General features: G+C 46.2%; 4 protein-coding genes across 4 annotated transcripts; 3 read left to right on the forward strand and 1 right to left on the reverse strand.

Annotated features, from left to right (window-relative positions):
- Positions 1 to 4,885: 4,885 nt before the first annotated feature.
- On the forward strand, positions 4,886 to 5,652 carry LOC121048399. Its single transcript, XM_042290362.1, has 3 exons — positions 4,886 to 5,141; positions 5,441 to 5,548; positions 5,640 to 5,652. The coding sequence occupies exons 1-3, from the start codon at positions 4,912 to 4,914 to the stop codon at positions 5,650 to 5,652; spliced, it is 351 nt and encodes a 116-aa protein (XP_042146296.1). The 5' UTR covers positions 4,886 to 4,911.
- Positions 5,653 to 11,556: 5,904 nt separating this feature from the next.
- On the forward strand, positions 11,557 to 15,295 carry LOC115318424. Its single transcript, XM_042290968.1, has 2 exons — positions 11,557 to 12,595; positions 12,972 to 15,295. The coding sequence occupies exon 2, from the start codon at positions 13,189 to 13,191 to the stop codon at positions 14,101 to 14,103; it is 915 nt and encodes a 304-aa protein (XP_042146902.1). The 5' UTR covers positions 11,557 to 12,595; positions 12,972 to 13,188; the 3' UTR covers positions 14,104 to 15,295.
- Positions 14,730 to 15,663, reverse strand: LOC121836162 (the record flags this gene model as incomplete). The annotated part of the gene is made up of 2 exons (XM_042290969.1): positions 14,730 to 15,330; positions 15,581 to 15,663. Coding segments are annotated over 2 exons (684 nt in total), but the record flags the coding sequence as incomplete, so codon positions are not given.
- Positions 15,664 to 24,263: 8,600 nt separating this feature from the next.
- Positions 24,264 to 26,362, forward strand: LOC120836023. Its single transcript, XM_040220778.3, has 2 exons — positions 24,264 to 24,630; positions 25,133 to 26,362. The coding sequence occupies exons 1-2, from the start codon at positions 24,374 to 24,376 to the stop codon at positions 25,728 to 25,730; spliced, it is 855 nt and encodes a 284-aa protein (XP_040076712.1). The 5' UTR covers positions 24,264 to 24,373; the 3' UTR covers positions 25,731 to 26,362.
- The last annotated feature ends 376 nt before the right edge of the window (positions 26,363 to 26,738 follow it).

The following is a 26,738-nucleotide window of genomic DNA, read 5'->3' on the forward strand; positions in this document are numbered from 1 at the left end:
GATACGCGAAACGACGCACGCACAGAATGCTTCCGGTTGTCTGTGGAACTTTTTTTTTCAATCAAAGTATTTACAGCTTTTTAGAAGCCACAAAAAATGGGTTTCATATTTTTTTCTATTTTTAATATTGAGTGTGTGCCTTCAGTGACCCACGACTTCGATTAAATTTGGTGGTCGCATCGATACCTTAGGAAACGGCCCGTGACCGCGAAAAAGAGAGTGAGCGAGACTCGAACTGGCCAGTTCTTGATCGGCGGTTTTCGGGCGGAAAGAAACCGAATTTCGAGGCGCAAATTCTGTTCTGGGTAGTTGAGCTCTCATATGTCACGTACAACTAAAAACCTCAGCGAGCATAAATACCCTGTCAGTGTCCCTTTAATTGCTGCTGATTGTGTAGTTTCTGTTTCTCATGTTATAACTACTGTATTGTCTGTGTACACCTGCTGAAGAGACCTAGTCAAATTTGTAACGAAGTTATACCCCTTCAGCTGGTCCCAGAGTTTTTACTGGTTCACACTGCTATATGCTCCCTTGATGTCCAAATAAGTTAACCCTAATAGGCTATGGCCCTTCATTGCTCTATCTATACATTAAGTGATGACAAATAGGTTATCTTCTAGCCTACTGTCTGAAGATTTTGAAGCAGCCCGAGACTGTGGTATATGAAAGTTGACACCAGGAGAAGAGAAGAAGGTCTCATTCTCGGGTTGGTTCAAAATGTTCAGTATACACCATCTCACTTGCGCTCTTGCGTTCTGTTCCTTCTGTCTCCTCAGAATCCATTTTGAAGCTCTTCCAGAATTTGTATTCCTTCTGGCCATTCCGCCAACCTTTGCTTCTGTTATCGGGCGGTACGACTTGATGATGTCAATTGTTGGGTACCGTAAAATCCCGGCAGATGCCCCAACCCCGAAAGATAGCCCAACCCTATTTTGGGCTTGATTTGCTATATTTTTTTAAACACCGAAAGATAGCCCATTCCTATTAATCGTAGTACTGGGATCAGTGATGGCCTCGGCGTAAATGCGGCTAGTTAGCTACGGTAGGATATACGCGAACATTGCTGAGTGGGAAGTACAGATATCTTCGCTTCGTTGCCGGAAGGGACACGACCTTAAAATATCAATTTTTTAAACTTTTCTTGATTGTACATATTTTCACCTGATTTGCTCTTCATGTTAGGTGGGCTATCTCTCGGGATTTTACGGTAGGTCGGCCACCATTTTGCCGTTGGAGTTTCAGGACCGTTAGTTCAACGCTTCCTTTATACGGTAATGCCTGTCAGGTCGTGCGCTTCCCAATGGGTCCCAGCAGACGCCCCTATTTCTCTCGTTTCCCGCTACGTGGCGCTGCAGCCCGAACACACATCGCTCCAGCAGTGAGTGGGAAAGCTGCTTACTCGGCGCAGTTCACGGATGCCGGTATTTGCTCTCATTGAACTGTTTATTTCATTTGACGAATATGGAAACGAGATGCTATTCCCACTGTTTAAGAATGTATTATTTCGGGAATATAGAGAAGTGCTACTTTTGGAAAATTCTTCACATGCTTCCGTTTGATTGGACGTAGCATTGATTCCACTTGTTATCGCGGGCAATAAATTTGCGTGATGAGCTTGTCTTATCGCGCTCCCGTTCGTGAAGCTTATGATAACAATGAGGGCAACAGCGAAATATAAGCTTCCTACAAGATCTATTATTTTATATAAAAAGATTTTCAAGGTAATTTAAAAAGTACTAGTGACCGAGAACCCTCGATTTTAATTGCACTAAACATTAATATTTAATAACTTTGTTCGAGCTATAAAAGTTCCAAGATACAAAAACGTGAGAATGTTAGGTTTGCAATATATTTCACAAGAGCAAGACCACTTAAAACTGAAAACGTTTAAAGTGTTTATTAAGAGGATTAAGAAAATAATTATTAACAACCGTCAAGAGTATTCACTACATACACAAAGAACTTTTACAATGTCAACAATATGTCAATATCTACAGAAGCTATATACAAGATTTTAAAGAAAAATATTTACCAAGATGTATGGACAAATATTTGCAACCTTAAAAGACTTCAAGGGGTCATGAAACAATTTTACAACTTTTTCCTCTTTAGCTTTCCTCCTCAACTCATAAACCGCACATTGCACCAAACAGTTCAAGAAGACGGAAAGGGGGGAGTCCTCTCTTGCTCAGACTATTGTTTGTGCACCTGGATACTGCCATTCTCCCCCTAGAAGATTAGCCCGTCGTTCAAAATTCAGAAAAAATTTTTTTCCCCACCCCGTTCACCCCGAAGCTGACAGTGCTGTGGAAGCTACGTGCTCGTTGGGCCAGCCACACTTTTGCCACGTCATCACGCTCTCTCGCGCACACTCACGCGCAGAGAATGAGGTCAGGTGATGAAAGGGAGGCGGCTGATTGGTCCGGCAAGCGTGTAGCTTCCACTGCAATGTCAGTTTAGGGGTGAAGGGAATAAGTGAGGCCCGGTGTCATATGACGTGCTTTGGGGACTGCAGATGGTATCACAATGAAAAGGCAGAGAGCTGACGAAGGAAAGGAGGTACGAAATAGTCCGCTGTGTTTAAAAATTTTCGTACCGAAAGTCAGGCTTTCGACTCTCTACTTTTTTTTTCCTTTGACCTCACTGAACGATGTGCTATTAGTAAAATTCCAATCTAAATTGATTTATTCCAGCCCAAAATTCGTTTCATGGGCCCTTTAAAGACTTGCAACCGAGTAGGACAGAATGAGACAAGACCAGATTTTAGGCCCTTTGTTTAGGACCTCCTCCGCAGAAGTGCATACGGTCCTATGCCGTCGCAAAAGGCTTAAAAACCCATCTTGTCTCTGTCGGTCCCATCCGGTTCAAGTGTGTGAACGGGCCTTAACACTATTTACATCTTCAGCACTTTACGAGAAAGTGGCTTCTTCAGGTACAGTTTTGCAACAAAGCTTTTGTTTCTGATGTTAAGCACGTGGTTGCTCAGCAGAGGTTTCACAAACTTTTGAACTAAAAGTTCAAGGAAGATCCTCCTGTGCTTGGAGTTGCGGTTACTACAAACTAGAAGAGGAAGGTCCACCAACACTGCAACAGCACGTTCCACATTAGATTCAAGTGGTTTTGTGATCGCCTTCCTGTGAAAGAGCATTATGTCCACGAACCTCTTGAGACCTATCAACACAGAGACGAGTTCTTTTGTGGGGTACTTCAAACCGTCTCGGTCCTGGTACTCGATCAGCCCATACACAAGTGCGTTTCTTTCGGACTTTTCGACAAGTTTGACGCAGCCTTCGCAGCTCACTTTTTTGTCACCACATGAGCTAAGTAGCCACCAATCAAGGCAAGGGTTGCCACTTCAGGATTCGGCATCCACTGCCTTGGAGTTGTGCAGAGTTCCTGAAGCCTTTCTTCTGCTGCTGATGGAAAGAAACTATGGCTGCTATTTTGGGTGGCATCACTAGAAATTCCTTTTGTGCTGCAGAAATATGTTGAGCAGTTCTGTTGCTCTGCACAGATGAAGAGACAATTCCAGTTCTTAACATTTTTTTCGAGTCCGCACATAACACTAGTCATGTCCATGGCATCGTTATGGCCTGCGGTTCTGCGGAGAAGCCCATACAATGCCACAATTGGGTCATTCAAAACTTCTGTTCGAGCACGAAGATGAATTTCCTTTCAGGAAATTCATCTTCGTGCGAATGCACATTCGGAAGCAAATGCACTCGACATTCGATGTAGTCGTGAGAACGAGTGTGTGGTAAGTCTCCTTACTGAAGAAGTTGTCCGGGTGACTCTCCGTCTTCAGCTTTTTGGGCTATTCCAAGAATGTGACCTCGAGCCACTCCAACCTTGCATCCTCAATGTCGATAAAGTATCGACTGTTTGGGTCAATTTTGTGGATATGTTGTCTGGTGTTGCTCCCATCCATGACAGCGAACCATTTGCACATCATCTTGATAAACTCCACAGTTGGGCCCACTGAAGCAAACTCAATGTCGCATGTGTGTCAAGCGTGGTCTTTCATTAGAGTGTACCACGGTGCAAGAAAAGACTTTAGGTGATGACACTTACCACTCTCCTCGCCAGGCGAGCGCGGTCACATAATGTTCAGGGATATCCTCGAACCGCGGTGCAAGAAGGACTGTGTGCCTCGAACGCAGACACCGTCGACTTAGGGGGCGCTGCGAGATCAGGTGCCCAAAACCGCGGACTCGGTATCACGGTGCAAGAAAGGCGTGGTATGCCGCGTACGTTGACGATGTGACATGTAACTGTGGTGGGACCGCTTTCAGTGGGCTTCGTTTTCATTCGAGGGCCTGAGAATATCGTCCTCGAAATTAAAAACGTGCTACGTGCGTAGCTCGAGGTAGCGGCGACGATAGAAACGGGGAACGGAGCTACGGTGGACGTTTTGGAGGTACGTAGGTAGTTGCTGCTATGTCGTAAAATGGGCAAGCATTGTTTTGTTCCGAATTGCAATTCGGGCTACCGGTCGTGTGCGGAGACTGTGTCCGTGTTCAGAGCTCCTTCGGATCCTGCCCGCCTGGAAAAGTGGCGCCGTGCAATCCCGAGAGCTGATCGGATAGTGCTGTCTAGTGACCATGTCTGCGCGAAGCATTTTCCTCCCGAGATGGTGTCAAGATCGTATTACTGTTGGACGGTAAAGTTCTTCTGGATGCCCCAAAGAAGCCCGTGCTGTCAGTGGACGCTGTACCCAGCATTTTTCGGGCTGCCCAACGTACCTAACAAGACACAAGAAGCCCAGAAAAGCATTTCGAAGAAGAGTACCTGCTACGACGAGCGTTTGTAAACGACGTCATTCGAAGTCATCTGTCACTAATGTGTCCTTGGGGTCCAGCCGGGCTTCCTCAACCAGTGCCGGGTCGCCAGCGGAAGTGGTGTACCCTGAACATGATGATCCACAAACAGCGGGATCGTGTAAAAGACCACGCCTTGATTTCAGCAGTACTGCGTCACCCGTACTGTGTCCTGAGCGTGATGATCCCCGAGCAGCAACAGAGTCGTGTGAGAGACGACGCCTTAATCCCAGCTGCGTTGCATCACCCGTGGTGTATCCTGAACATGGTGATCCTGAAGCAGGAGGAGGACATTGTGGGGGAATTCACCAAGATGTTGCAAAGGTAAACTTTGTTGTGGAATTTTTATAGTGAATGTCCTTAGTTTAATGCCTTTTATATAGCAATCATGGAAACAACTGACCACTCAAATACTTGCCTTCAGTGTTTACTGTACTCTCGCAGCACCCTAAATTATCTTTAGTATCATTCCTTTATGACCAGTAGCATTGATATTCCAGTCACCAGCACCTGTAATTGGAATCTAAATGCAGTAAATGAATTGCATACTGCACTACTATGGTTTTACTTTTAATAAAGGAAGCAACACTGGATGTGAACCGCCCTGTTCTTTTACCACGCAGGTTGACTGCTCGAGCCGTGGTTCCCTGGAACACAAACAGTGTTTGGGAACGCCATACCATGCTGCATCGACGGACAAACAGCCTCCCGTACCGACTGATTGCGGCCAGGTAAGAGAGGACCACTGCACCTTTTCACTTTGTTGCTTCTGATAGTGGAACCGTTTCTCAACTCTAAGTGCCCTGTTCTTTTACCATACAGGTTGACTGTTTGAGCCGTGGTTCCCTGGGACACAAACAGTGTTTGGGAACGCCATGTCACGCTCGACCGACGGACAAGCAGCCTTCCGCACTGACTGATTGCGGCCAGGTAAGAGGGGACCACCGCACCTTTTCACTTTGTTGCTTCTGATAGTGGAACAGTCTTTTAACTCTAAGCGCCCTGTTCTTTTACCAAACAGGTTGACTGCTCGAGCCATGGTTCCATGGGACACAAACAGTGTTTGGGAACGCCTTGTCACGCTCGACCAACGGACAAGCAGCCTTCCGCACTGACTGATTGCGGCCAAATAAGAGGGGACCACCGCACCTTTTCACTTTGTTGCTTTTGATAGTGGAACCGTCTTTTAACTCTAAGCGCCCTGTTCTTTTACCATACAGGTTGACTGCTCGAGCCGTGGTTCCATAGGACACAAACAGTGTTTGGGAACGCCTTGTCACGCTCGACCGACGGACAAGCAGCCTCCCGCACTGACTGATTGCGGCCAGGTAACAGGGGACCACCGCACCTTTTCACTTTGTTGCTTCTGATAGCGGAACCGTCTCTCAACTTGAAGCGCCCTGTTCTTTTACCACGCAGGTTGACTGCTCGAGCCATGGTTCCCTGAAACACCAACAGTGTTCGGGAACGCCATGTCATGCTGCACCGATGGACAAGCAGCCTCCCGCACTGACTGATTGCGGCCAGGTAAGAGGGGACCACCGCACCTTTTCACTTTGTTGCTTCTGATAGTGGAACCATCTCTCAACTCGAAGCGCCCTGTTCTTTTACCACGCAGGTTGACTGCTCGAGCCGTGGTTCCCTGAAAAACCAACAGTGTTCGGGAACGCCATGTCATGCTGCACCGACGGACAAGCAGCCTCCCACACTGACTGGTTGCAGACACCTCGGAGAAGAACATCTCACATTTTCCCTCTTGTTAAGCTGTGCATCCAGCCTTTCCCTTCCAAGCAGAGCTTGGGCTGCACAGGTACTTGATGGCTTTGGAGTGATATCTGTCGTATTCACTGAATCAGCTATGCCAAAAGATCGTGATCAGCCACTTTTTACCCGAAAGGCGCTTGAAGTGACTGCTTCAACGGATGCCTCTCTGTCAGTGAGGACGTTTACTCACGGCCATTCTGTCACCCTCAAGGGCATAAGCCAAGACATCTCTTTGAATTCTCTCAGTGTAATGAAAAGCGCCATTCAGGACTTTCATGAAATGCATGTGTGTGCTGGTGGCCCATGTAATGAAATGTACCGTGGTATTCACCCCGAGTGTGCGGATGTTGACCTGTGCGGTACATGGCGGCACAAAAAATGCACATTGTTCACAGAAGAGAAAAGTTGCAAAGCCTGTACGAGACTAAAGGATGTTCTTCGAATTCACGACGCCAGAAGGAAGAAGAAGGGTGAAATGAAACGCATCCGGCTTCTGGCTAGCCCGTCGAAGAGAGCCCGTGTGGATATAATACGGAAAGCTAGGATTGCCTGCCGTAAATCCAAAGTGCGTCTTCTTAAAGGAAAAAGGAAGCTGGAGGCAGAGTTGGCTAGCTGTAAAGCCAAACTGCAAGAGGTAAACAATGAAACCCTTGATCATCTCTCCAGAGAGGCAAATCTACCCGAGGCCCAGCAGCTTGTGCTAAAGGAGTGTGTTGCGGCAGCCAAGGCTCAGTCGAAAAAGGGTCAAAGATACACCGACAATTGAATTCTACTTTGCCTCCCCCTCCACATTAGGTCACCTGCCGGGTATCGATTTCTCATGGAGAATGAAGTCCTGGCCTTACCGTCGGTACAAACAATACGTCGCTACATTGAGATGGTAGGCTTCACGTCTGGTTTCGACAACAAGTTTTTCAGTGCCCTGAAGAAGAAAATGGAGAAAAAGGACGACTTCCAACGACATGGCATAATCATGTTTGATGAAATGCAAGTCCGAAAGAGCAAGCGTGTCAACACGAAGACAATGACATATGTAGGGTTGATTTCAGATGCTGAACACTCTGACGAACTTGCAGATCATGCTTTGGTTTTTATGTTTTGTCCGTTTGGCGAAAGTTACACGCAGCCTATTGGAGTTTTCGCAGCTAAAAGTGCAACAAAAGGCACTGTGCTTGCACAGCTTCTGATACAAGCCATTGTACTAATGGAAAACGCTGGTGCGAAAATTCACGGTTTTGTGAGTGACGGCGCATCTACGAACAGAAGGACGTGGAAACTTTTGGGCATTAGTGGAGAACTCGGAGACTGCTGCAACTCATTTACACATCCTAGCGACCCCGATAGGAAGGTGTTTGCCTTTTCTGATGCACCACACTTGATCAAGTGCATCCGGAATCGGCTTAAACAACAGAGGTACCTGAAGAAGGACGGGCGTTGGATAAAGTGGGAGGACTACGCTGCTGTCTACAAAGAAGACCACGTTGTACCTGGAGATTTAAAGGCATGTCCCAAGACTACGCATGCACACATCTACCCTAGTACCTGTGAGAAAATGCGTGTCAAGCTCGCTACACAAGTGTTTAGTCGCTCCATGGCCTCGGGAATTCAGTTTTACAGGGGCCGAGGTGTGCACATTGTGGTGAACAGTGAAGGAACCGAAGAATTCACGTTGATCTTGAATGACCTGTTCGACGCGATGAATCGTCGTTTCCCAGATGAAGGCATCGTGAAAAGGAGCCCGGACCTTGCTATCCTGAAACGTGGTGTGGAATGGCTAGACAACTGGGAAAAGGAGCTGGAGAGTGGTGCGATCATTAAGGACATGTTTCTAACAAAGACAACATCTGAAGGACTTCGTGTCACCTTGAGATCTACAAGGGAACTTTCTGAGCTCCTGTTGGAGAAGTACAATTTCAGATTTGTCCTCACAAGCAAGATAAATCAGGATCCCATTGAACGCTTCTTTGGAAAGATCAGAATGGCAGGCAGTCAGAACGACCACCCATCGATGCCCACATTCCTCCAGCTGTACCAGACATTGAGTATGTACAGTATTCTGAAGCCCCCAAAATTTGGGAACTGTAGAGTCGTCGAGGGAGAGAAACCTTTACTTGACCCATCAGACTTCAAAGCCCTTATCAGTGCAGACAATGAGAGCAAGTCATCTCCCCCCTTCGTCGACCAAGTAAAGAAGAAACTTGACAATCTCATTTCTGTTGATGACTGGGAGTGCGAGGACGTTTTCTACGAAACGAATGCTGAAGGAACCAGTGTTGCAAATTGCGTACTGTATTATTTAGCAGGTTTTTTGAGCAGGAAAATGAGAAAGGCTTCAAGCTGCACTACGTGCCGTTCTGCTTTCAGCATCGAGCCAAACATGTCCGCTGAGGCAGCGCTGACAAACATCAAAACAGGGGAGGCTTAGTTCATCCAAACCGAAATCTTTTTAACCAGCTGAAGAAAACTGAGGAGATTTTTGTGAAAAATGTAAAACTCCAGACCGTCTACTGGGAGACAATCGAGAGCATTCTTGACGTGTGCACATTAACATTTCCATGTGCCGAACATAAAGAAGAGACAGTTGCCCAGGTGTTGCACTACTTTGTCAGCATGTGGATGAGGCAGCACAGTAAGCACATTAGCCAAAGTATGAAGAAAGAAGCTCAAAGAAAGAAGAAGTCTGCCAAGATGTGCTCATCTTAGATAGGTTTATTACACTTTAGGAAATGCCAGTAAGATCGTAAGATGTCGGAAATCACTCTGTCGTAAAAGCAAAGTATGCCACAGGTGATAAATCTAGTCAGTCCAGTCCACTGTATTGGCTGCACTTGTGTATCACTACTGTGAGCATCATTAGACTACAGGTCAGCAGTCATCCGCACTGGCTCAATTTCTCATGTACAGCGAGAAACTTGTCGCACTTTGCGAAAGCTGACCAAAGTCGAGCTGTCTTAATAACACACGACCCAACTTGTTTCCCCCCTTTAATACAAAAAAAAATTGAGTTGTGTGGATATGTAGACATTGAGAAGTTGGTCGGCCATAGCAAAGTTGCGGCGAGTCTCTCGCTGTAGATGAGAAATTTAGCCAGTGCGGTACGACCGCTGGCCTGGTGTCTAACGTGCACCACGCAGTAGTGATATGAGAACCCGTGCCGGTATGATGCTCATCTAGATCGAAACGGGCAGGGGTGGGGATTGAATCCAGGATTCCTGGGTTCTTCAGCACGCACTTTTGCTCCATGTGCTCCAAGCTGAGAATCGCTAGCCCACTCGGCCACTGATCCTCGCCTATTAATATACTGACTGCATATTGAGTGATAACTGCATTGCACATAACTTCTGCCATTTGCACAACCACATTTCCTTGTAAGAGGGCTGTCATCGGAGTTCTTTTTTGTCTGACGACCCCATCTTGTGGACATGAGAATTTTGATTGTACCTTAGTTTCAACTATTGTTTACAAACATATCCTACTTGCCTGGCTGTTTTCATTGTTGTCCATTGCGTTACACTGGCGTTGAGCCAACACTACACAATGCGGTGGGATATTTGCAGACCATGGAACAGTTTGTAACTGCTTCAATGGTTCGACTTGTCACTTTTTTTCTTGCCTTCACAAATAAACATGTTTTCTGCTCAAATGTTGTGTACCTAGTAGAACACCAGGTGGTATTGCATGTTTCACCCAGACCTTTCCACCCTTAGACACACAAGAATCAGTCTAAGGCTCCACTGAATCATTTATTTTCGAAAAAAACAAAAAACGGAGCAAGGGGAATGCTTCAGAAATTAGTCTTCAGCTTTATGTAATGGCAGTACCAGCATCACAAAAGCACCAAAAGAAGCCACCACAAAAATATGACCCAACAATTCAGCTTGATATCAGTAGTTTTTTAGGATGACGCAAAGAACGGTTGATAAACCGGGTATAGAGACAAAACAATTATAAAATGCCTTGAAGATAGAGTGAGTAGACAGCACGGTGCCGTGGTAGACAGGCGAGCTGGTCGACGTTACACATTTTTGAAAAACCGGAGACTGGACGAGAAAAACTTTTTCTCGTCCGTCGTCTCCGGTTTTTCAAAAATGTATAGAATGCCACCCCTTGAGGTTTAAGGGGCGCGAACGTGGATAGCATTAGCAACTTGAATGAAAGTATCCTCGATTTAAGGGCTTTGAGAGGGGACTTGGTGGCAGCGGCGTGGTAGCTGTCGTCACCGAGTTTCGTGCAATTTTCTCTTGCCGACACCAAGAAATTTACACTGAAATTCGGTTGCTCCCATAAAATACGAAAAGCACCCTGCAAGCACACGCAGCAGTACACAGCCAAGACACCCGCACAACAGTGTCCAAGCATTACGAAGCGACAGAGCCGCCAGGCCACGGTGCGCTAGGCACACAACCCAACAACGAAGACCGTCAACAGGGCACAGACCACGTCTCCACTGTATTCAGTATCGTCGAAGATAAAAATTAAAACAATTCGAATGCACTGCAAAAGAACCTGCCCGCCGGACCACCGGAGCGACCGCTGCGCTGAGCCCCTGCTTGCGTTCTTTCGGCTCCTCGTCGCTTCCACCGCGGTCGCTACCTAAAGCTACGGCCGTAGCACGTTTTCACAATCGTCGACGATGTTTTCAGGCCGTTAAATGAAAAAGAATGCTGAAAACGATCCCCGCAGGTAACACAGTCAGAGCGCACGCTACGCAGCTTGCGCAGTCTTCCAGCCCCCGATGTTGCAGCGCCCCCTACGTTGGCCCAGTCGGGCGACTACGGGCTCGAGGCTAGGCTCCGATCATTATCTGGCCGCGTTCGCCGGAGGAGTTTCATCACCTAAAAGTCCTTTCTTGCACCGTGGAGTGTACTAACTGGAGGGTATAAGTGGGGCAAGCCCCCAGCTCCACCCATGATTTCAGGAGGAGCGCTGTGTGTCGAAAGCTAGCGTGGCGGCGCTGCGGTCGAGGTGGCTTGGGCATGCGGAGCGGTCGCGGCGTAGTGTTCTGCTTGTGACTGCGGCAGTAGAGGCGGATTTTCCTCCTTTTGCTGCTGAAGTTTTGATGGTACAGTCGTCTTTCTTTGTATGTCTGTGCACGTCACCGATTTGTGTTCTCGTGGGCTGGAATTAGCGTCTTGGCGGCATGCCGAAAGGAAGGCAGTGCCACTGTTTTGCGCCTGGTTGTCGCACAGGCTATGCAGGCATCACAGCCGAAAAGAAACTGTCTTTGTTAAGCGTGCCCAAAGATGAAGCACATCGGAAACTGTGGCAGAAAAGTCTTCATCGCAGTGACAAGCCCCTTGACGACAAATGTGGGGTCTGTGAGCTACACTTCGAGGATCACTACATTCTTTGTGATTATGTGCACGTTGCGGATGGCAAGGAGGTGAGGATCCCGCGAGGAGTGCCGACGCTAACAACCGACACAGTCTTCACAATCCTGCCAAATGCTCCGAAATACTTGAGCACAAGAGCCCCACCCAAACGTGCATCTCGGAAACGGGAGGCGTCTGCAAAACTCGGAAGCCTGAGCTGCAAGAAGGGAAAAGATGAAGACCCAGATGCGAATACCCCTACACAAGGTGAGCACGGAAGCGGTGGCGATCAATCGCCGAACTACAATGATGTTGAGAAGCTGTAACACCTCAAGACTCCGTCAGCCTCTTAATCGGTTCATCAATTTGCTATTTTTGAAGGCGCCGTGTACGCCCTTTTTGATCTTGAAGCCGGGACTGGCACAGTCACCTCGGAGAGGACAGTCCTCTTCGGTGTCAGCACGATGCAAGAGGTCACATTCAAGACATTTTTGATTGGGAAAATGATTGCTGAAGGAGCTGTCATGACTGTCCCAGAAGCGGAACGGGTTCTTCTTCGTGCCTCTGAATTCCTCAAACGCCCTGGCGCAATGTGCTCTTCTGCAACGTTGAAAGAAGATCTGACAAACAAGCTACTAAGCAATATAACAGTCGTTCAGTCCGACTTCTAAGAGAGATGTGTAGGGATGACAGCTACCAGAGGTAAGCTTGAAAACAAATTATACTCACAAGCTTTTAAATTATTAACACATACTGCAATTCTGTATGTTTGAACAAAATGACAGAAGTCTTTTTCCGTCATTCTCAAAACAGAAAGAATGCAGGCCGGCATGTGTTTCAGCGACCACATAAATGAGGACTAGTAATTAGTCGAGAGGAGCTGAGAAAATAGTTTGTATGACTTTTTTTAGGGCCAAGGCTAGTGGAGAAGCAGAATACAATTTGGGAAATGGAGCACCCTAGCTGTGCCCATTTTTTTATTGGTAAAATAATGATTACTTTTAACCCATGTTTGAATTTTCAGAGAGTTTATGTATGAGATCACTTTTTAACAAAACGATACTTCCCTTCTTTTCAGGAACACCATGCCTACCCTGTCGATACCTACGCAAGGCCTTGCCCACGCAAGGCCTTGCTCACGCAAGGCCTTGCTCACGAGGATCTCTCGATCCTCGTGAGCAAAGCATCAACATCACAGACAAGTTTCATCAGCTGCCCAGAAGCTTAGGTCAGCCTTGCAGAAGCATAGGAGATTGTCCAGAAAGGTACTAAGCTTAAAGGGACAAATTGAAAGCATGAAAGCTCGAAATGCTGTAATGAAGGAAGAAACCTTGATGGAGAAAATTGCAATGCTATCTCAGAAGCAGCAGGAAAGTGTGCGGCACTGCTTCGCAGCATTAAGGAGAAAAAGCACCAGGGGCATGCATTTCACGAATGATTGGGTGTTGGAGTGCATTCTGATGAAAATGAAAAGTCCGAAGCTGTATAGACACATAAGAACGCACGGCATTCTTGTTCTCCCAAGCAACACAACTTTGAAGAAATACACTTCAACATACAAGAGCGACTTCGGATTCAGCAAGAAAATTCTGCAAACCCTAAAGGAGAAAACAAGCACAATGAAAACATTCAGGTGTCATGGAGGTATTTTAATTGATGAAATTAAACTATCCGAACATCTGTGTATTGTAAAGTCCGGGAAACTGCAAGGATTTGTGGATTTGGGCCCTTTCACGCAGCCTAAAGGTGCAAACCTTCCATGCGACCATGGGATGGTTGTGATGTTTGTGCCTTTCGCTGGCAAATTCTCGCAGATCTTGGGGGTGTTTGCTGCACATGGAAATGTTAAGGGCGAGCTTCTCTCTAAAATAGTGGTCAAGGCCACAATCCTAGCAGAGCAGGCGGGACTGTTTGTGGACTTTATGACCTGTGACGGTGCCTCATGGAACAGAAAAATGTGGAAACTAATGGGCATTCAGGCAACTGCAACCAAGGTCACCTGCAAGGTGGAGCATCCTGTTGACCCGAAGAGGTTCCTTCACTTCCTCTCGGATTTCTCCCATCTAGGGAAGTGCCTTCGGAACTCTCTACTGAAAGGGGCACTGACACATCAAAATCATATTTTATTTGATTATCCGAAACAATTGAAAATGATGCTGGGACATTACCCTCAAAATTCGAAACTTGGGAATTCAGTATTTCTGAATTAAAAAAACAATTTCCAAATGCCGAATTTGAAGTTCCCGCGCGATCCGCACCAGTGCAGTGAGTCACATTTTGCGGTCTCCTACGACTCGACTTTCTTTCGGACCTCCGCTCCACGCTTTGAAGCAAAGCACCGTTGCTACTGCGACCCGAAGCGAGGAGGAGGTGAGCAGGCGGGATAGAAGGGTGCCGGCGCGGGAAAAAAACGGTTTATTCCCCAACTCGCCGATAACCCTCTGCTTGAGCGCCGCCAAGTTTTCCGAGGGAGGATACAAATCCAGGAACCGACATCACACTGAAATCTGATTTTTGGTATTTCAAAAAGAAAAACCGTAGTGTGTTCGCAATTGCGTTAAAAAACATGTTTTACGATTGCCGTTATTAAATGTTATAGAAATGTCGCCTACAAAGCTTCTAATTTTCCAGATTTTTGACGTCGCCGATCAAAAGAAGCAAGGAGGTGAGCGCGGGAGATATAAACGTCAAAAATAAGAAGGCGCGCGCGTGCGCAAGGAACTTTTTTTTTGCAATGCATTTTTTTTTGCGTGTTTATGACTACAACTTGCATCGTTTTAGACAATAAAAAAGAATACGACCTTTGGGTTGGTTGGTTGATTGGTTGATTGGGGGTTTATGGCACATCAGCATCTAAGGCTATAATGTGCCAAGAGTCTGAACTATTGCAGTAGGGGGTTAGAGAGAAGAAAGAGCTATAGTAGCAGGTGATGTGATAAAAATAAGGACACGCATTTGTATAAGTGTAAAAGGTATGGTCATGAGTTTGGGGTGGAAAATAAAATCGCAGTCGGTGTATAAGGCCGATATCAGTGAGAAACTTAAATAAGCAATCATGTGAAATAAGTGGTTCATCACCTAGAAGCAGAGCTAGGTGCAGTGGGACATGTTCTCTATATAGTTGTGAGAAGTGTTTCTGACGGTATTGATCATATGTGTGACATTCAATTAAAATGTGTGAAACACCTAAGGTTATGTTACAGTATTCACATACTGGAGCATCCTCCCCACTCAAAAGGTGCCCATGTGTGAGACGTGTATGACCAATTCGTAACCGACACAGGATTACTTCGCAGAAGCGCTCCCGATGCCGGGCACTCTCCCATTCACTTATGTAAGGTTTTACAGCATGTAATTTGTTGTTCATTTCAGTATTCCACTGAAATTGCCACTTTGACCGAATGCACCGTTTTAGAGACGTGTGATAGTCTTTATAGACCTTTTCCACAAGGGCGCCGCCATCTTGGAATGTCGTCACTTCCAGTATGGGCGACGACAAAACAATAAAACGTTTCAACCTGTAACTAGCAAAAAAAATAGAGGGGAGCCAAAACGAGAATGTGTGACGGTTAGGCTTATATCCTAAATGTCTTCTATTGGTGTGGCGACGGCAAAACAATGTTTTCGCCCATACTGGAAGTGACGACAATTCAAGATGGCGGCGCCCTTATGGGAAAAGGTCTATAAGGTATTTCACGCAAGTCTACTTGTTTCTTGCTAGCAGAACGTGCTGCAGAATCAGCCGCTTCATTTCCCAGGATGCCAACATGGCTAGGCACCCAGCATAAAGTTATGCGAATGTTGCTGTTTGCGGCTAGAATAATCTTACTCTGCAATTCAGAAACAAGCGAGTTTGTGACCCGTTCCAGCGACAAAACTGCTTTTAAAGAACTCAAAGAGTCAGTGAATACTACTGAGCGAGGAAACCTTTTCTTGGTTATGTAGTCGACCGCCAATAGCAGACCATAGAGCTCTGTCGTGAGTATGGTGGCGTTTGAGTTTATTCTCCTTACTCGCTTAACGGATGGTCCAATCATAGCGCATCCCACAATGGAATCGTGTTTTGTCCCGTCCATGTAGAAACTTGTATACTGTTGATATTTACATTGAAGTTTCAAAAATTCCTGCTTCATGACTTCCTTTGAACATCTTTTTTACTATGTTTCGTTAGTGTGAAGTCGCAGTGAATGTTGCTGTAGTCCCATGGGGCAATATGTGGAGGGTATTAGACTAGTGGGGCCTTTGCATCCATCCCAACAGACTCTGCTGAACTACAATTCCTAATTGAAAAAGGAGGAACTATGGAGGGTTTGTCTTGAAATGTTCTCTGGAACCGAATGTTTTCTATGTTATCTCGGGCAGGGTGCTCAGGGACCGAGCGGACCCTAATGGAGTACATGAAACCTAGTGCGAACCTTCTATACTCCAAGGATGGTTCATTAGCTTCTACGTACAGACTAGGTACTGGGGAGGTGCGGAACACACCAGTAGCTAAACGCAACCCCTGATGGTGAATGGGGTCCAACATCTTCAAAGCCGATGCCCGGGCAGAACCATACACTATGCAACCATAGTCAAGCCGGGAACGAACGACAGAGCGATAGATGCGTAATAGACACAGTCGGTCTGAGCCCCATGCCACATGCGATAAAACCTTAAGAACGTTGAGAAATTTCAGACATTTCAGTTTAACACTCTTAATATGTGGAATAAACGTGAGTTTTAAATCAAATATGAGACCCAGAAACTTTTGTTCACTTTTTATGGAAATCGGAGTACTATACATACTTAAAGATGGATCATGGCGAATTCCACGCTGACAAGAAAAACAAACACAGGCTGTTTTTTGGGGCGAAAATCTAAAGCCATTTGTATCAGCCCATTTGATCAAGTTATTAACCGTAAGTTGAACCCGACGTTCACAAATCGATAAGTTACAGGACGAGACGGAGATCTGCAAGTCATCAACATACATAAAATATTGTACTGAAGGTGGTAGTACACGGGTAATTGAATTTAACTTAACGATGAAAAGAGTGACGCTGAGCACGCCTCCCTGGAGGACTCCATTTTCCTGTATGAACTCTCTTGAAAGTGTTGTCCCCAGCTTCACACGAAAAGTATGGTGCTCCAGGTAACTTTGGATGGCAGCTAAGATGCGACCTCGAACACCGAAACTGAACAAGTTTTGCAGTATGCCAAAACGCCAAACCGTGTCATAAGCCTTCTCTAAATCAAAGAAAACAGAAAGGCATTGTTGCCTGTTCACAAATGCCTTCGGCACAGCGGTCTCAAAACGAACTAGATGATCGATTGTGGACCGGGCTGAACGGAAACCGCACTGGTACTTATCAAGTAGGTTGTTTCTCTCCAAGTAAAACATAAGTCTCTTATTAATCATTCGCTCCATAGGCTTTGAAACACAGCTAGTTAAAGCTATGGGCCTAAAGCTAGATGAACATGAGGGATCCTTGCCTGGCTTTAGCACTGGTACGATGATAGCAACCTTCCAAGAGGATGAAAAGTGACCCTCGAGCCAAACTCTATTAAAAAGGTACAAAATAAGTTCCAGGGTGGACAGGTGGAGATGTTCGAGCATTTTTATAATGAATCCCATCAGGTCCAGGTGCAGACTGCTTGGATAAAAGAGCCGACTGAAGTTCGTGTAGTGTGAATGGAGCATTATATGGTTCTCCCATAGTCCCAAAGGTGGTCACGGTCTTTTTTTCAGCCTGCAACTTGTGTCACTAGAAATTTCGAGTATAATGCTCGGAACTCGATACAAATTCGAAGTGTTCCCCTAGGATGTCTGCCTGCTCTTTCAGACTCGCAGGGCATATTCCATTTCGACTTAAAAGTGGGACAGAAAATGCCCGGTAAGAACCATCGATTTTATGCACTCGGTCCCCAATTTCTTTCAGGGATGCACTGCTATTAATAGAGGAAGCATATCCACTAAAGCTTCGCCGCTTAGCGTGCCTTCGGATGTACCTTGCCTGTGCCCTCATTCTTTTGAAATTAATAAGGTTGCTAGGTGTAGGATATCGCCTTAAAATTCCCCACGCTCTGTTTTGCTTCTTTTTAGCCTCTCGGCAGTCTTCATTCCACCACGGCTTTGGCCTTTTAAGGAGATGGGTGGATGAATGAATGAATTTGGAGTTTTCTGGCGCAGCAGCAACATAGGCCACAGTGTGCCAAACACAGGGTAAGGAAATATCACAAGGCTAAATGTTTATTATTGCAGCGGATCAAAATATCAAATATCACTTAAAGAAAACTGTAGTTTAAAGTCTATGTAAAATATTAAACTTTTCTAAAAAGTTAAAAACTTGTCTGTACGGAGTAACAGGCTCGTCTCCAAGCAAAAGTGCCAAGTGGAAAGGTATTTGTTTTCTAAAAAAAGATAGAAAAGTAGGAGCGGCGTTCGTTATTAAATTGTGGGCAAACTAAAAGGATGTGAAGTACACTTAGGGTTTCTGAGCAGTAGTCGCACATCGGTAGGTCGTCGTTTCTTAAAAGGTAGCTGTGAGTCAAGTGTGTGTGGCCTATCCTCAGTCGACATAAGATGACCTCATAGAACCTTTCTCGATGTCTGGCGCTGCGCCGTTCACTTAAAACAGGTTTAACTCTATGTAGCTTATTGTGAGGATCAGAGTCCCACTCTACTTGCCAGGAGCCTTTGATATTATTTCGTAGTGTAGTTCTATAGTCTGTCACTGGGAGGGTGTGAATTTCAATGGACCTGTTTACACAGGCACCTGCGGCTCGGTCGGCTTTCTCATTGCCGTGTATTCCTATATGGCTAAGAACCCAGCAAAAGTGAATAGTGATGTTTTGCTTTATAGCATTTATTAATTTAACACGAAGCAGACAAACCAGGGGATGCTTCCAGGATGTTGCAGAGTTAAGGGCAAGGAGGGAACTGAGCGAGTCTGTAAATATCACAGATAATCTGTATTTTTGTTTGATTATTTCATCTACAATCACTAAGGGTCCATGAAGCTCAGCTGTAAACACAGATGCATTGGCATTAATTCGAATAACAGGTTGGTAGGACTGCCCAAACGCAGCGCAGCCAGCATAGCCCCCAGCACCTTTCGTCCCATCAGTAAAAAAACTTTTGTCCGTCTCGTAACGACTAGCAATCCCAAAAAATTCTTGTTTTATAACACTAGCGGCGGCCACTTTCTTGTTGTATTTTGTCAAAGAGAGGTCGCATGTTATAGTTAGGTCATCCCAAAAAGCAAGTCTTTGTTCAGTTTCCATGACAGAACAAGATACGTCAAAACTATAAGTCGCTGCAGCATCCTTCACACGAAGTGCAAAGGGACGCGTTACGGATGGCTTGTTTTGAAAGGCCCGCTCATATTTTATGCTTTCAATCAAAGAAAAATTTGGGTGCTGTGGAAGAGTATGGAGTCTTAAATAGTACTGCGTGCTAAGATAAAATCTATGTTTGTCAAGCGACTACTCATTTGACTCGACATACAAGCTGGGCACGGGGGACGTTCGAAAGGCTCCGGTTGCCAGTCTGATTCCCTGGTGACGGATTGGGTCTAACATTTTGCGTGTAGAGGGTTTGGCAGAACCATAAACAATACTTCCATAATCCAAAACTGAGCGAACACAGGCCCTGTAGATTCGCAAAAGGCAGACACAGTCGGAACCCCAAGAACGGTGTGCAAGGACCTTAAGAAGATTCGACTTTCGCTGACATTTTAATCTTAGTTCCTTTATATGTGAGCCAAAAGCTAATTTACTATCGAATATTAGGCCTAAAAACTTATGCTCCGATTTAACCGGAATGGGTGTACCTTTAATATACAATGATGGCTCCGGAGACATTCCTCGTTTTCGAGAAAAACAAACAGCCACAGTCTTCTCGGCAGAAAACCGGAAACCATTCTGGTCAGCCCACTTACTCATCCTGTTTACCGTAAGTTGAACTTGTCGCTCACAGATGGCTAAGTTACATGAAGAAAAACAAATCTGGACATCGTCAACGTAAAGAGAATGAGTGATTGTGGGCGGAATTACTTGAGATAGAGAATTTATCTTTATAATAAACAAAGTGACGCTTAAGACACAGCCCTGCGGCACGCCATTCTCCTGGGGGAAAGGGTCGGAGATTGTAGCTCCCAGGCGTACCTGAAAGCTACGATCCTGCAGAAAGTCAGCAATGCAGTTGAACATTCTCCCTTTTATGTTCATCGACATAAGGTCCTGGAGTATGCCGTATCGCCAGGCGGTGTCGTAAGCTTTTTCAAGGTCGAAAAATACAGACAGACAAAATTGCCTATTTATGAAAGCCTCGCGGACCGTCGTCTCAAGACGTACAAGGTGGTCAACAGTAGACCTGGAAGTGCGGAAACCACACTGGAAAATGCTTAGTAGGTTCTTTTCTTCTAGTATGTAGATTAGCCTGTTGTTAACCAGCCGCTCAAAAGTTTTCCCCAAACAGCTAGTAAGGGCAATTGGCCTGTAGCTCGTGGCTTCACTTCTGTCCTTTCCTTGTTTTAAGAAGGGAATGACAATAGCCTGTTTCCAGGTGCTAGGAAACTTTCCTTTCGCCCAGATGATGTTAAAAAACTGGAGGAGAATGACTCGAAATGTTTTAAGTAGATGAGAAAGCATGCTAGGGTGAATTGCATCAAGCCCAGGGGATGTAGGCTTTGCAGCAGCAAGGGCTCGACGAAGCTCGACGAGGGAGAAAGGACAATTATATTTTTCAGTGCAATCTTCTGACCTACGAATTGGAATTCTCTCGCGCTTGGACTTAAACTGCAGAAACTCTGCAGTGTAGTTTTCAGAACTAGAGACTTGTGCAAAGTGTCTACCCAGTGCGTTGGCTTGTTCATATAATGATGAAAATGCTTCTCCCTTCTCGTCTAACAGCAAGGGGATTGAGAAAGGATGGTAGTCACCATCCATTCTATCTACTCTGTCCCAGACAATCTTCGCTGGCGTGAAACTATCTATAGAAGATGCATATGAGCAAAAGGATCTCCTTTTCGCCTGTTTCCTAATATAGCGGGCTTTTGCACGTAATTGCTTAAATGCCAGGAGGTTTATGGAAGTGGGATACCTCCTAAATCTTGCCCAAGAACAGTTTTGGCGGTTTCGGGATTCTTTACACTCATTATCCCACCACGGTTTAGGACGTCTCGGCAGCTTGCCGGATGTCTGTGGGATGGACAGACGGGCTGCCTCAACAATTGCTGTTGTTATGAAAGCATTTTTTTCGTCCACGGAGGGCGCTTGCGAAAGATCCAGAGAAGAAGGGATATTTGACTGAAAAAGGTTCCAATCTGCTAAAGAGATCTTCCAACAGGGGGAACGACAAGGCAGCCTGGGCAGGACTTCTAAGGGAGCAAGATACACCGGAAAATGGTCGCTTCCATAAGGGTTATCCAATATATTCCAAATAAAATCTGTGAAAAGTGCAGTGGAACAAATAGTGAGGTCAATGCAAGAAAAGGAGTGATTAGCAAAACTGAAATATGTTGGCTCGCCTGTATTTAATACACATACTTCTCTTAGAGATAAAAAACGCGCCACAACAGCACCTCGAGTGTCAGTTCGGACACTGCCCCAGAGGGGGTTGTGTGCATTAAAGTCGCCCATTAAAATAAAAGGTTCAGGGAGCTGATCCACTAAAGTTTCAAGTTGGGCGAGTTCCAAGGCAAATGAAGGGGGGATGTAAATGGAGCAAATTGTAATAAGGCGTTGCTGTAACAACCTCACCGCAACGGCCTCCAGAGGCGTGTCTAGGGGGACCTCATAGGCAGGAGTGCCATTGTCTACGACAATAGCAACCCCACCGGCAGCGCTAGAGGTAGTCACGCGGTCCTTCCTGTAGACTTGATATGATCTAAGAAAGTTGCTGTTCGGTGGTTTGAGGTAAGTCTCTTGCAGGCAAAATGCAGAGGGTTCATGCCTCTGCAACAAGAGCTTCACATCATCTAAATTACTGAAAAGACCTCTGCAGTTCCATTGCATAAAACTCATTATTTAAAAAACAGTAGAGCAAATATTAAAAAGTTAAAAAAACTCGAAAGAGAAAAAAAAAATTGAGAACATACTGATCAAAAGGGATCTTCAGGTCTTAAAATCTAACTTAATACGCGAGGTATTTTTCTTTTTCGTAGGTTCCTTCTGTTTCCCAGTGGGACCACTGGGAGCGCAAGAGGAAGACTCAGATCCCGAGAGGAGGGCGTCCTCGTCAGATCTGGGTCCGCTCTCATCCATTGGCTCCTCTGTTGGGGAGGCAATGGCCTCAGGTTGACCTGCAGAGGTAGACTGCTTGGGGGGCTCCCCAGGCTTCCTCCGAGGACCAGAGTTCCGGGATTGGAGGCCCCGGCCCCGAGGGACCGAAGCAGCAGGTGGGGCAGGGGAGGTTATACCCTGCCCTGAGGTGGATGCTGACGCAGCAGCATCCACCTTGCGGTTTGGAGGCGGTGCCATGGGCACCGCTCCCGAGGTGGACGCTGATGAGGGAGCATCCACCTTGCGGTTTGGAGGCACTGCAACTGGCACTGCTCCCGAGGAAGGGGGACCTAACGGGAGACGCAGGTCGTCCGAAGACGTCTGCGTTCCCGTCGACACCAATGACCGTGCCGGACCCCTGTGCACGGCCTGGGCATAAGACCTTTTAGAGATAAATGCAAAGCGCTTCTTTGCATAAATGTAGCTTATATTTTCTTTAATTTTTAGTACAAGAATTTCTTTTTCTTGTTTCCAGACAGGGCAGGATCTGGAATAGGCAGGGTGGTGGTCTTCACAGTTTGAACACAGAGGTTCGCTCTCACATGCTTCAGCAACGTGCTCTTTACTGGAGCACTTGGCACACTTGTTGGTCCCCCGGCAGCTCCGCGACCCATGCCCGAACCGCTGGCACTTAAAGCAGCGCAGCGGATTTGGCATATATGGGCGGACGCGGCACTGGAGGTAGCCGGCTTTAACAACTTCGGGAAGAGAAGTGGATTCGAAAGTTAAAACAATATGTTTTGTTTTCAATTCTACACCGTCCCGACGCAGGGTGATCCGCCGTGCAGCCGTCACTCCCTGCGTGGCCAGCCCCTCAACGACTTCTTTCTCCGGCGTATCAAGGAAATCATCTTCAGAGATGACGCCTTGAACGGTGTTAAGGGTGCGGTGTGCTGTGACAGTGACCCTATAGTCTGAGATAGAGTTTAGCGCTAAGAGGGCGTCGCTTTGTCGTTTAGTGTTAATCTGGATGAGGAGGTCACCAGATGACATTTTCTTGGCATGAAAGTCTTTTCCAACCACTCCCTCTATCACCCTCGCGACGAGGAATGGGGACAGTTTGGCAAGAGGTTTTTCGGTCTCCGAATGCATTACGAGGAATTTTGAAAATTTTTCAGGCGTAGATAGTGTTTTTTCAAGGAGTAGAGCTTCGGTGCGGCCTCTTTTCAGAGGCCGATCAAGAAAGTTTCGCTTGGAACCCATAATAATGGGAGGATCTTCGGTGCCCCGAGTGCGCCACCCACCACGGAGCCCAACACGGGGATAGGTAATGCGCCATAGCAAGAATGGCTTGGCTGACGACATTACACTATCAGCGCTGCCCAGGCACTGTAACCCAGTGTGGTGCTAGACAAGGGGTCTGTCGCCACCCAAGGTTAGCCCTTGCCGCCAAAGAAGTTGAAATGGAAAAAAGGCGAGAGAAGAGGAAAGAGAAAGAAGAGAGGAAATAGTAGAAGAAATGGCGACTGACTGCATCATCCTGGTCGGGCCAAGCCAGGACACCCGTCTACGAGAAGCGGGGGCCAAAGTGGTGTGTTGCCTCACTCGGGAGGCCCCGAAGGGTCCAAACCTACCCCGGGTTCAGCTCAACCACCAGGATGCCCTTTTCCCCGGACACAGGCTCGCCACGCACAGCCAGACGTGGGTGGGTCTTAGCCACTTTTTACTCAGGGTCTGTGATGTTGCCAATGTGGCTGGGGTCCGTGGTGACGCTACTCACCAAGCACCTAGCACCTCAGGTGCAGGCGCCCCCTGCGGGGCTCGGGGTCCGTGGAGACGCCACTCTCCAAACACATGCTTTCACAGGTGCCCCCTGCGGGGGGGGATAGTAGAAGGAGTGGCGACTAGACTGAATCATCCTGGCCGGGCCTTACCAGGACTCCCGTCTATGAGAAGCGGGGGCCGAAGTGGTGTATTGCCTCGCCCGGCAGGGCCCCGAAGGGTCCAAACCTACCCCAGGCCCGGCTCAACCACCAGGATGCCCTTCTCCCCAGACACGGGAAAGCCACGCACAGTTAGATGTGGGCGGGCGAACCCGCATGGCTCGGGGTCCGTGGAGATACCACTCTCCAAACACCTGCTTTCACAGGTGCCCTCTGCGGGGCGACCTTTGGGGTGTCAGTGCCCCTTGAAAGGCGGCTTCAACACACCAAGTGGACGGGTACGGCTTTTTGCCTTATGCTAATTGAAATTGCATATGATCTAAAATGACTTATGACATTTTTAATGTTGCAGGTATCCACATATTATGTTTGTGAAGCCTTCAATCACGACAAGGACAACATCACCTTGAAGGCAATGCCAGGGCTGACCGCTAGCCACCTTGACCCAAACGGTTTCGGGAAGATGAGGGTTTCCCTTGCATTCCAGCTTTTTGAGGACCGTGCACTGCGAGGTCTGCACCACTACAGGGACATCATCGAGTCAAGCCATGGCAAGGGAGCATTAGATGGTACAGAGTTATTCTTCAGGTTAGTGTTAACTGTCTGCGCATGTGACAGAGAAGGATATTTGGCATTTCATCTATGTCTCATCAATTAAGACATCTCATTCAACTATGTATCATTAAGTTGCTCACTAAATATCATTCAGTCATTCACTAAATATTTTACCAATATTTTTAACCTTTGCAGTGCTTTTGAAAAGCACTGTCTTCTAAAAAACTTTAATAAACTTAAGGCTTCTACAAATAGTTTGATGCAGCTATCAAGTAAAAAAAGAATAAAAGAAACTACTGAAACCTTCTATTAATTGAGGTGGCGTACAATGAAACGGCATCAATGAAACAGCGTTCAATAAATGGGCATTCGATGAAACTGCTACTAAGCGTCATTAAATGAAATGTATGGAGACAAATAGCCTGAAGGCATAATCATTAGGTATATCAAATATATTAACTTTACCTTTTAGTAGCTGACAGCAGTTATAGCTTTTGCTACCCTAGTGAAATGTTTGATTATTGTTTCGTTATAGAATGATGAACGAGCTGATCAAGCTCATGACTTCCCGCTTCAAGTCGGGAGCACTGTGGCCTAACTCGACAGGTCCTGCCTCATTAACAAGCTTCCTCGAGTATATAACCAAGTGGGAGCAGAACACCAAGAACGGTGTTGGATTCATCAGCAAATCTACTGCTCCTGGTTTCAGAGTCACCCTGACTAGTGTGTTAGCTTTGCTGGAGCATGTAACCAAGGAACTTGGTTACCGGTACTTGATGACTTGTTGCCTAAGCCAAGACCCTATTGAAAACCTATTTAGGATTGTTCGTCAGTCATCTGGCTGCAACGACCACCCAACACCGAAGCAGTTCTTGATAACTGTAAACTGCCTAAGGTTTTACAGTCTGGCTAAGCCAGTGCAAGGCACTAGTGTTGAACCGTTGCTGCTGAAAGCGCTCCTTGACACCAGAGACACGTGCTCATCTCAGTCCACAAGCCTGCAGCAAACTGTTGACACATACTTTTCTCGAGGAGACATTGATGGTTTAACGAGTACCGCCTGCCAAGATAGCGATTCCTTCTCTGAGGAGCATTCCAGCCTCGTAAAAAAAAAAAGAGTGATGCACGCCTAGTGTACCATATGGCTGGCTATGTTGCCAGAAAATGTGTGGGAAAGTCCGGATGCAACATATGTCGTGTATTGTTGCTAGTTCCAGCCTCTGAAGGCAAAACAGACGTGCATTCTGGCTTTACGGGATTTTGTGACAGAGGTGGATTAATGTATCCCTCAAAGGAGCTTTTTGACTTCAAAAACTACTTGGAGGACATTTTCACCAATTGCTTTAGCACAAGTCGACTACATGCAAACAGTATCCTGGATGTACTGGCACTGGTTTGGGTTAAAGAAAAAAACACTCGGCTGCATTGATCACGAAGCAGACGTTAAGTCTAGCATTGTAAAGTTCTATATTGTCACACGCCTCCACTTTCTGATCAAAGGTATCAATAGGTCCAAAGAAGAAAGGCGAAAAATGGTACAGCACTTGTAGGCACGTAGGTGCACATGATGTGGTGTATGAATGATGAAGTCTTTCAAGCGACGCCATAGTTCCGCTGAGATGCATGGTTTAGTCTCCTACCTCGTAGTGTATTTGTTTTCTTGCATGTCACTTCCATGCAAATTTTTTTTTTTTGTTTATTGGTTTTTGCGTTTATTACCAGAACACTTGACATGTATTTTGACAGTCTTCTGTTTTACAGTGTATATGTCTAAATATTTTGAGTGCAATTGATGTCCGCTTTGTTTTTTTCTTTATTGTATTTAATCCCTTCTCAATGAATAAACATATTTTGAAGTGCTGGGCTCAACTATTGGCCACCATATTTCTTAGTGAAAGAGTTGCATGTCATAGTAGTATTTTTGTTTACAGTTCAGTTGAGAGGTACACATAAAAGGCCGGCAACAGCTGTATCTGCGCTGCGCACAAGTTTTACAAAGCTAGAAACATAAAAAAATAGACATGCACGGCAGTTGACGACAGACTTGTTCAAGCAGCGCTCGTTTACTCGTCGTCCTAGTCAAGCATAATAAGTATTTTACATAAGCAGCTTTGTAGAGGCTGCAAACACAAACTCCGAAC

Source organism: Ixodes scapularis, unplaced genomic scaffold (assembly GCF_016920785.2).
Source record: "Ixodes scapularis isolate PalLabHiFi unplaced genomic scaffold, ASM1692078v2 PGA_scaffold1__304_contigs__length_218370807, whole genome shotgun sequence".
In the NCBI taxonomy this organism is placed as follows: Eukaryota; Metazoa; Arthropoda; class Arachnida; order Ixodida; family Ixodidae; genus Ixodes; species Ixodes scapularis.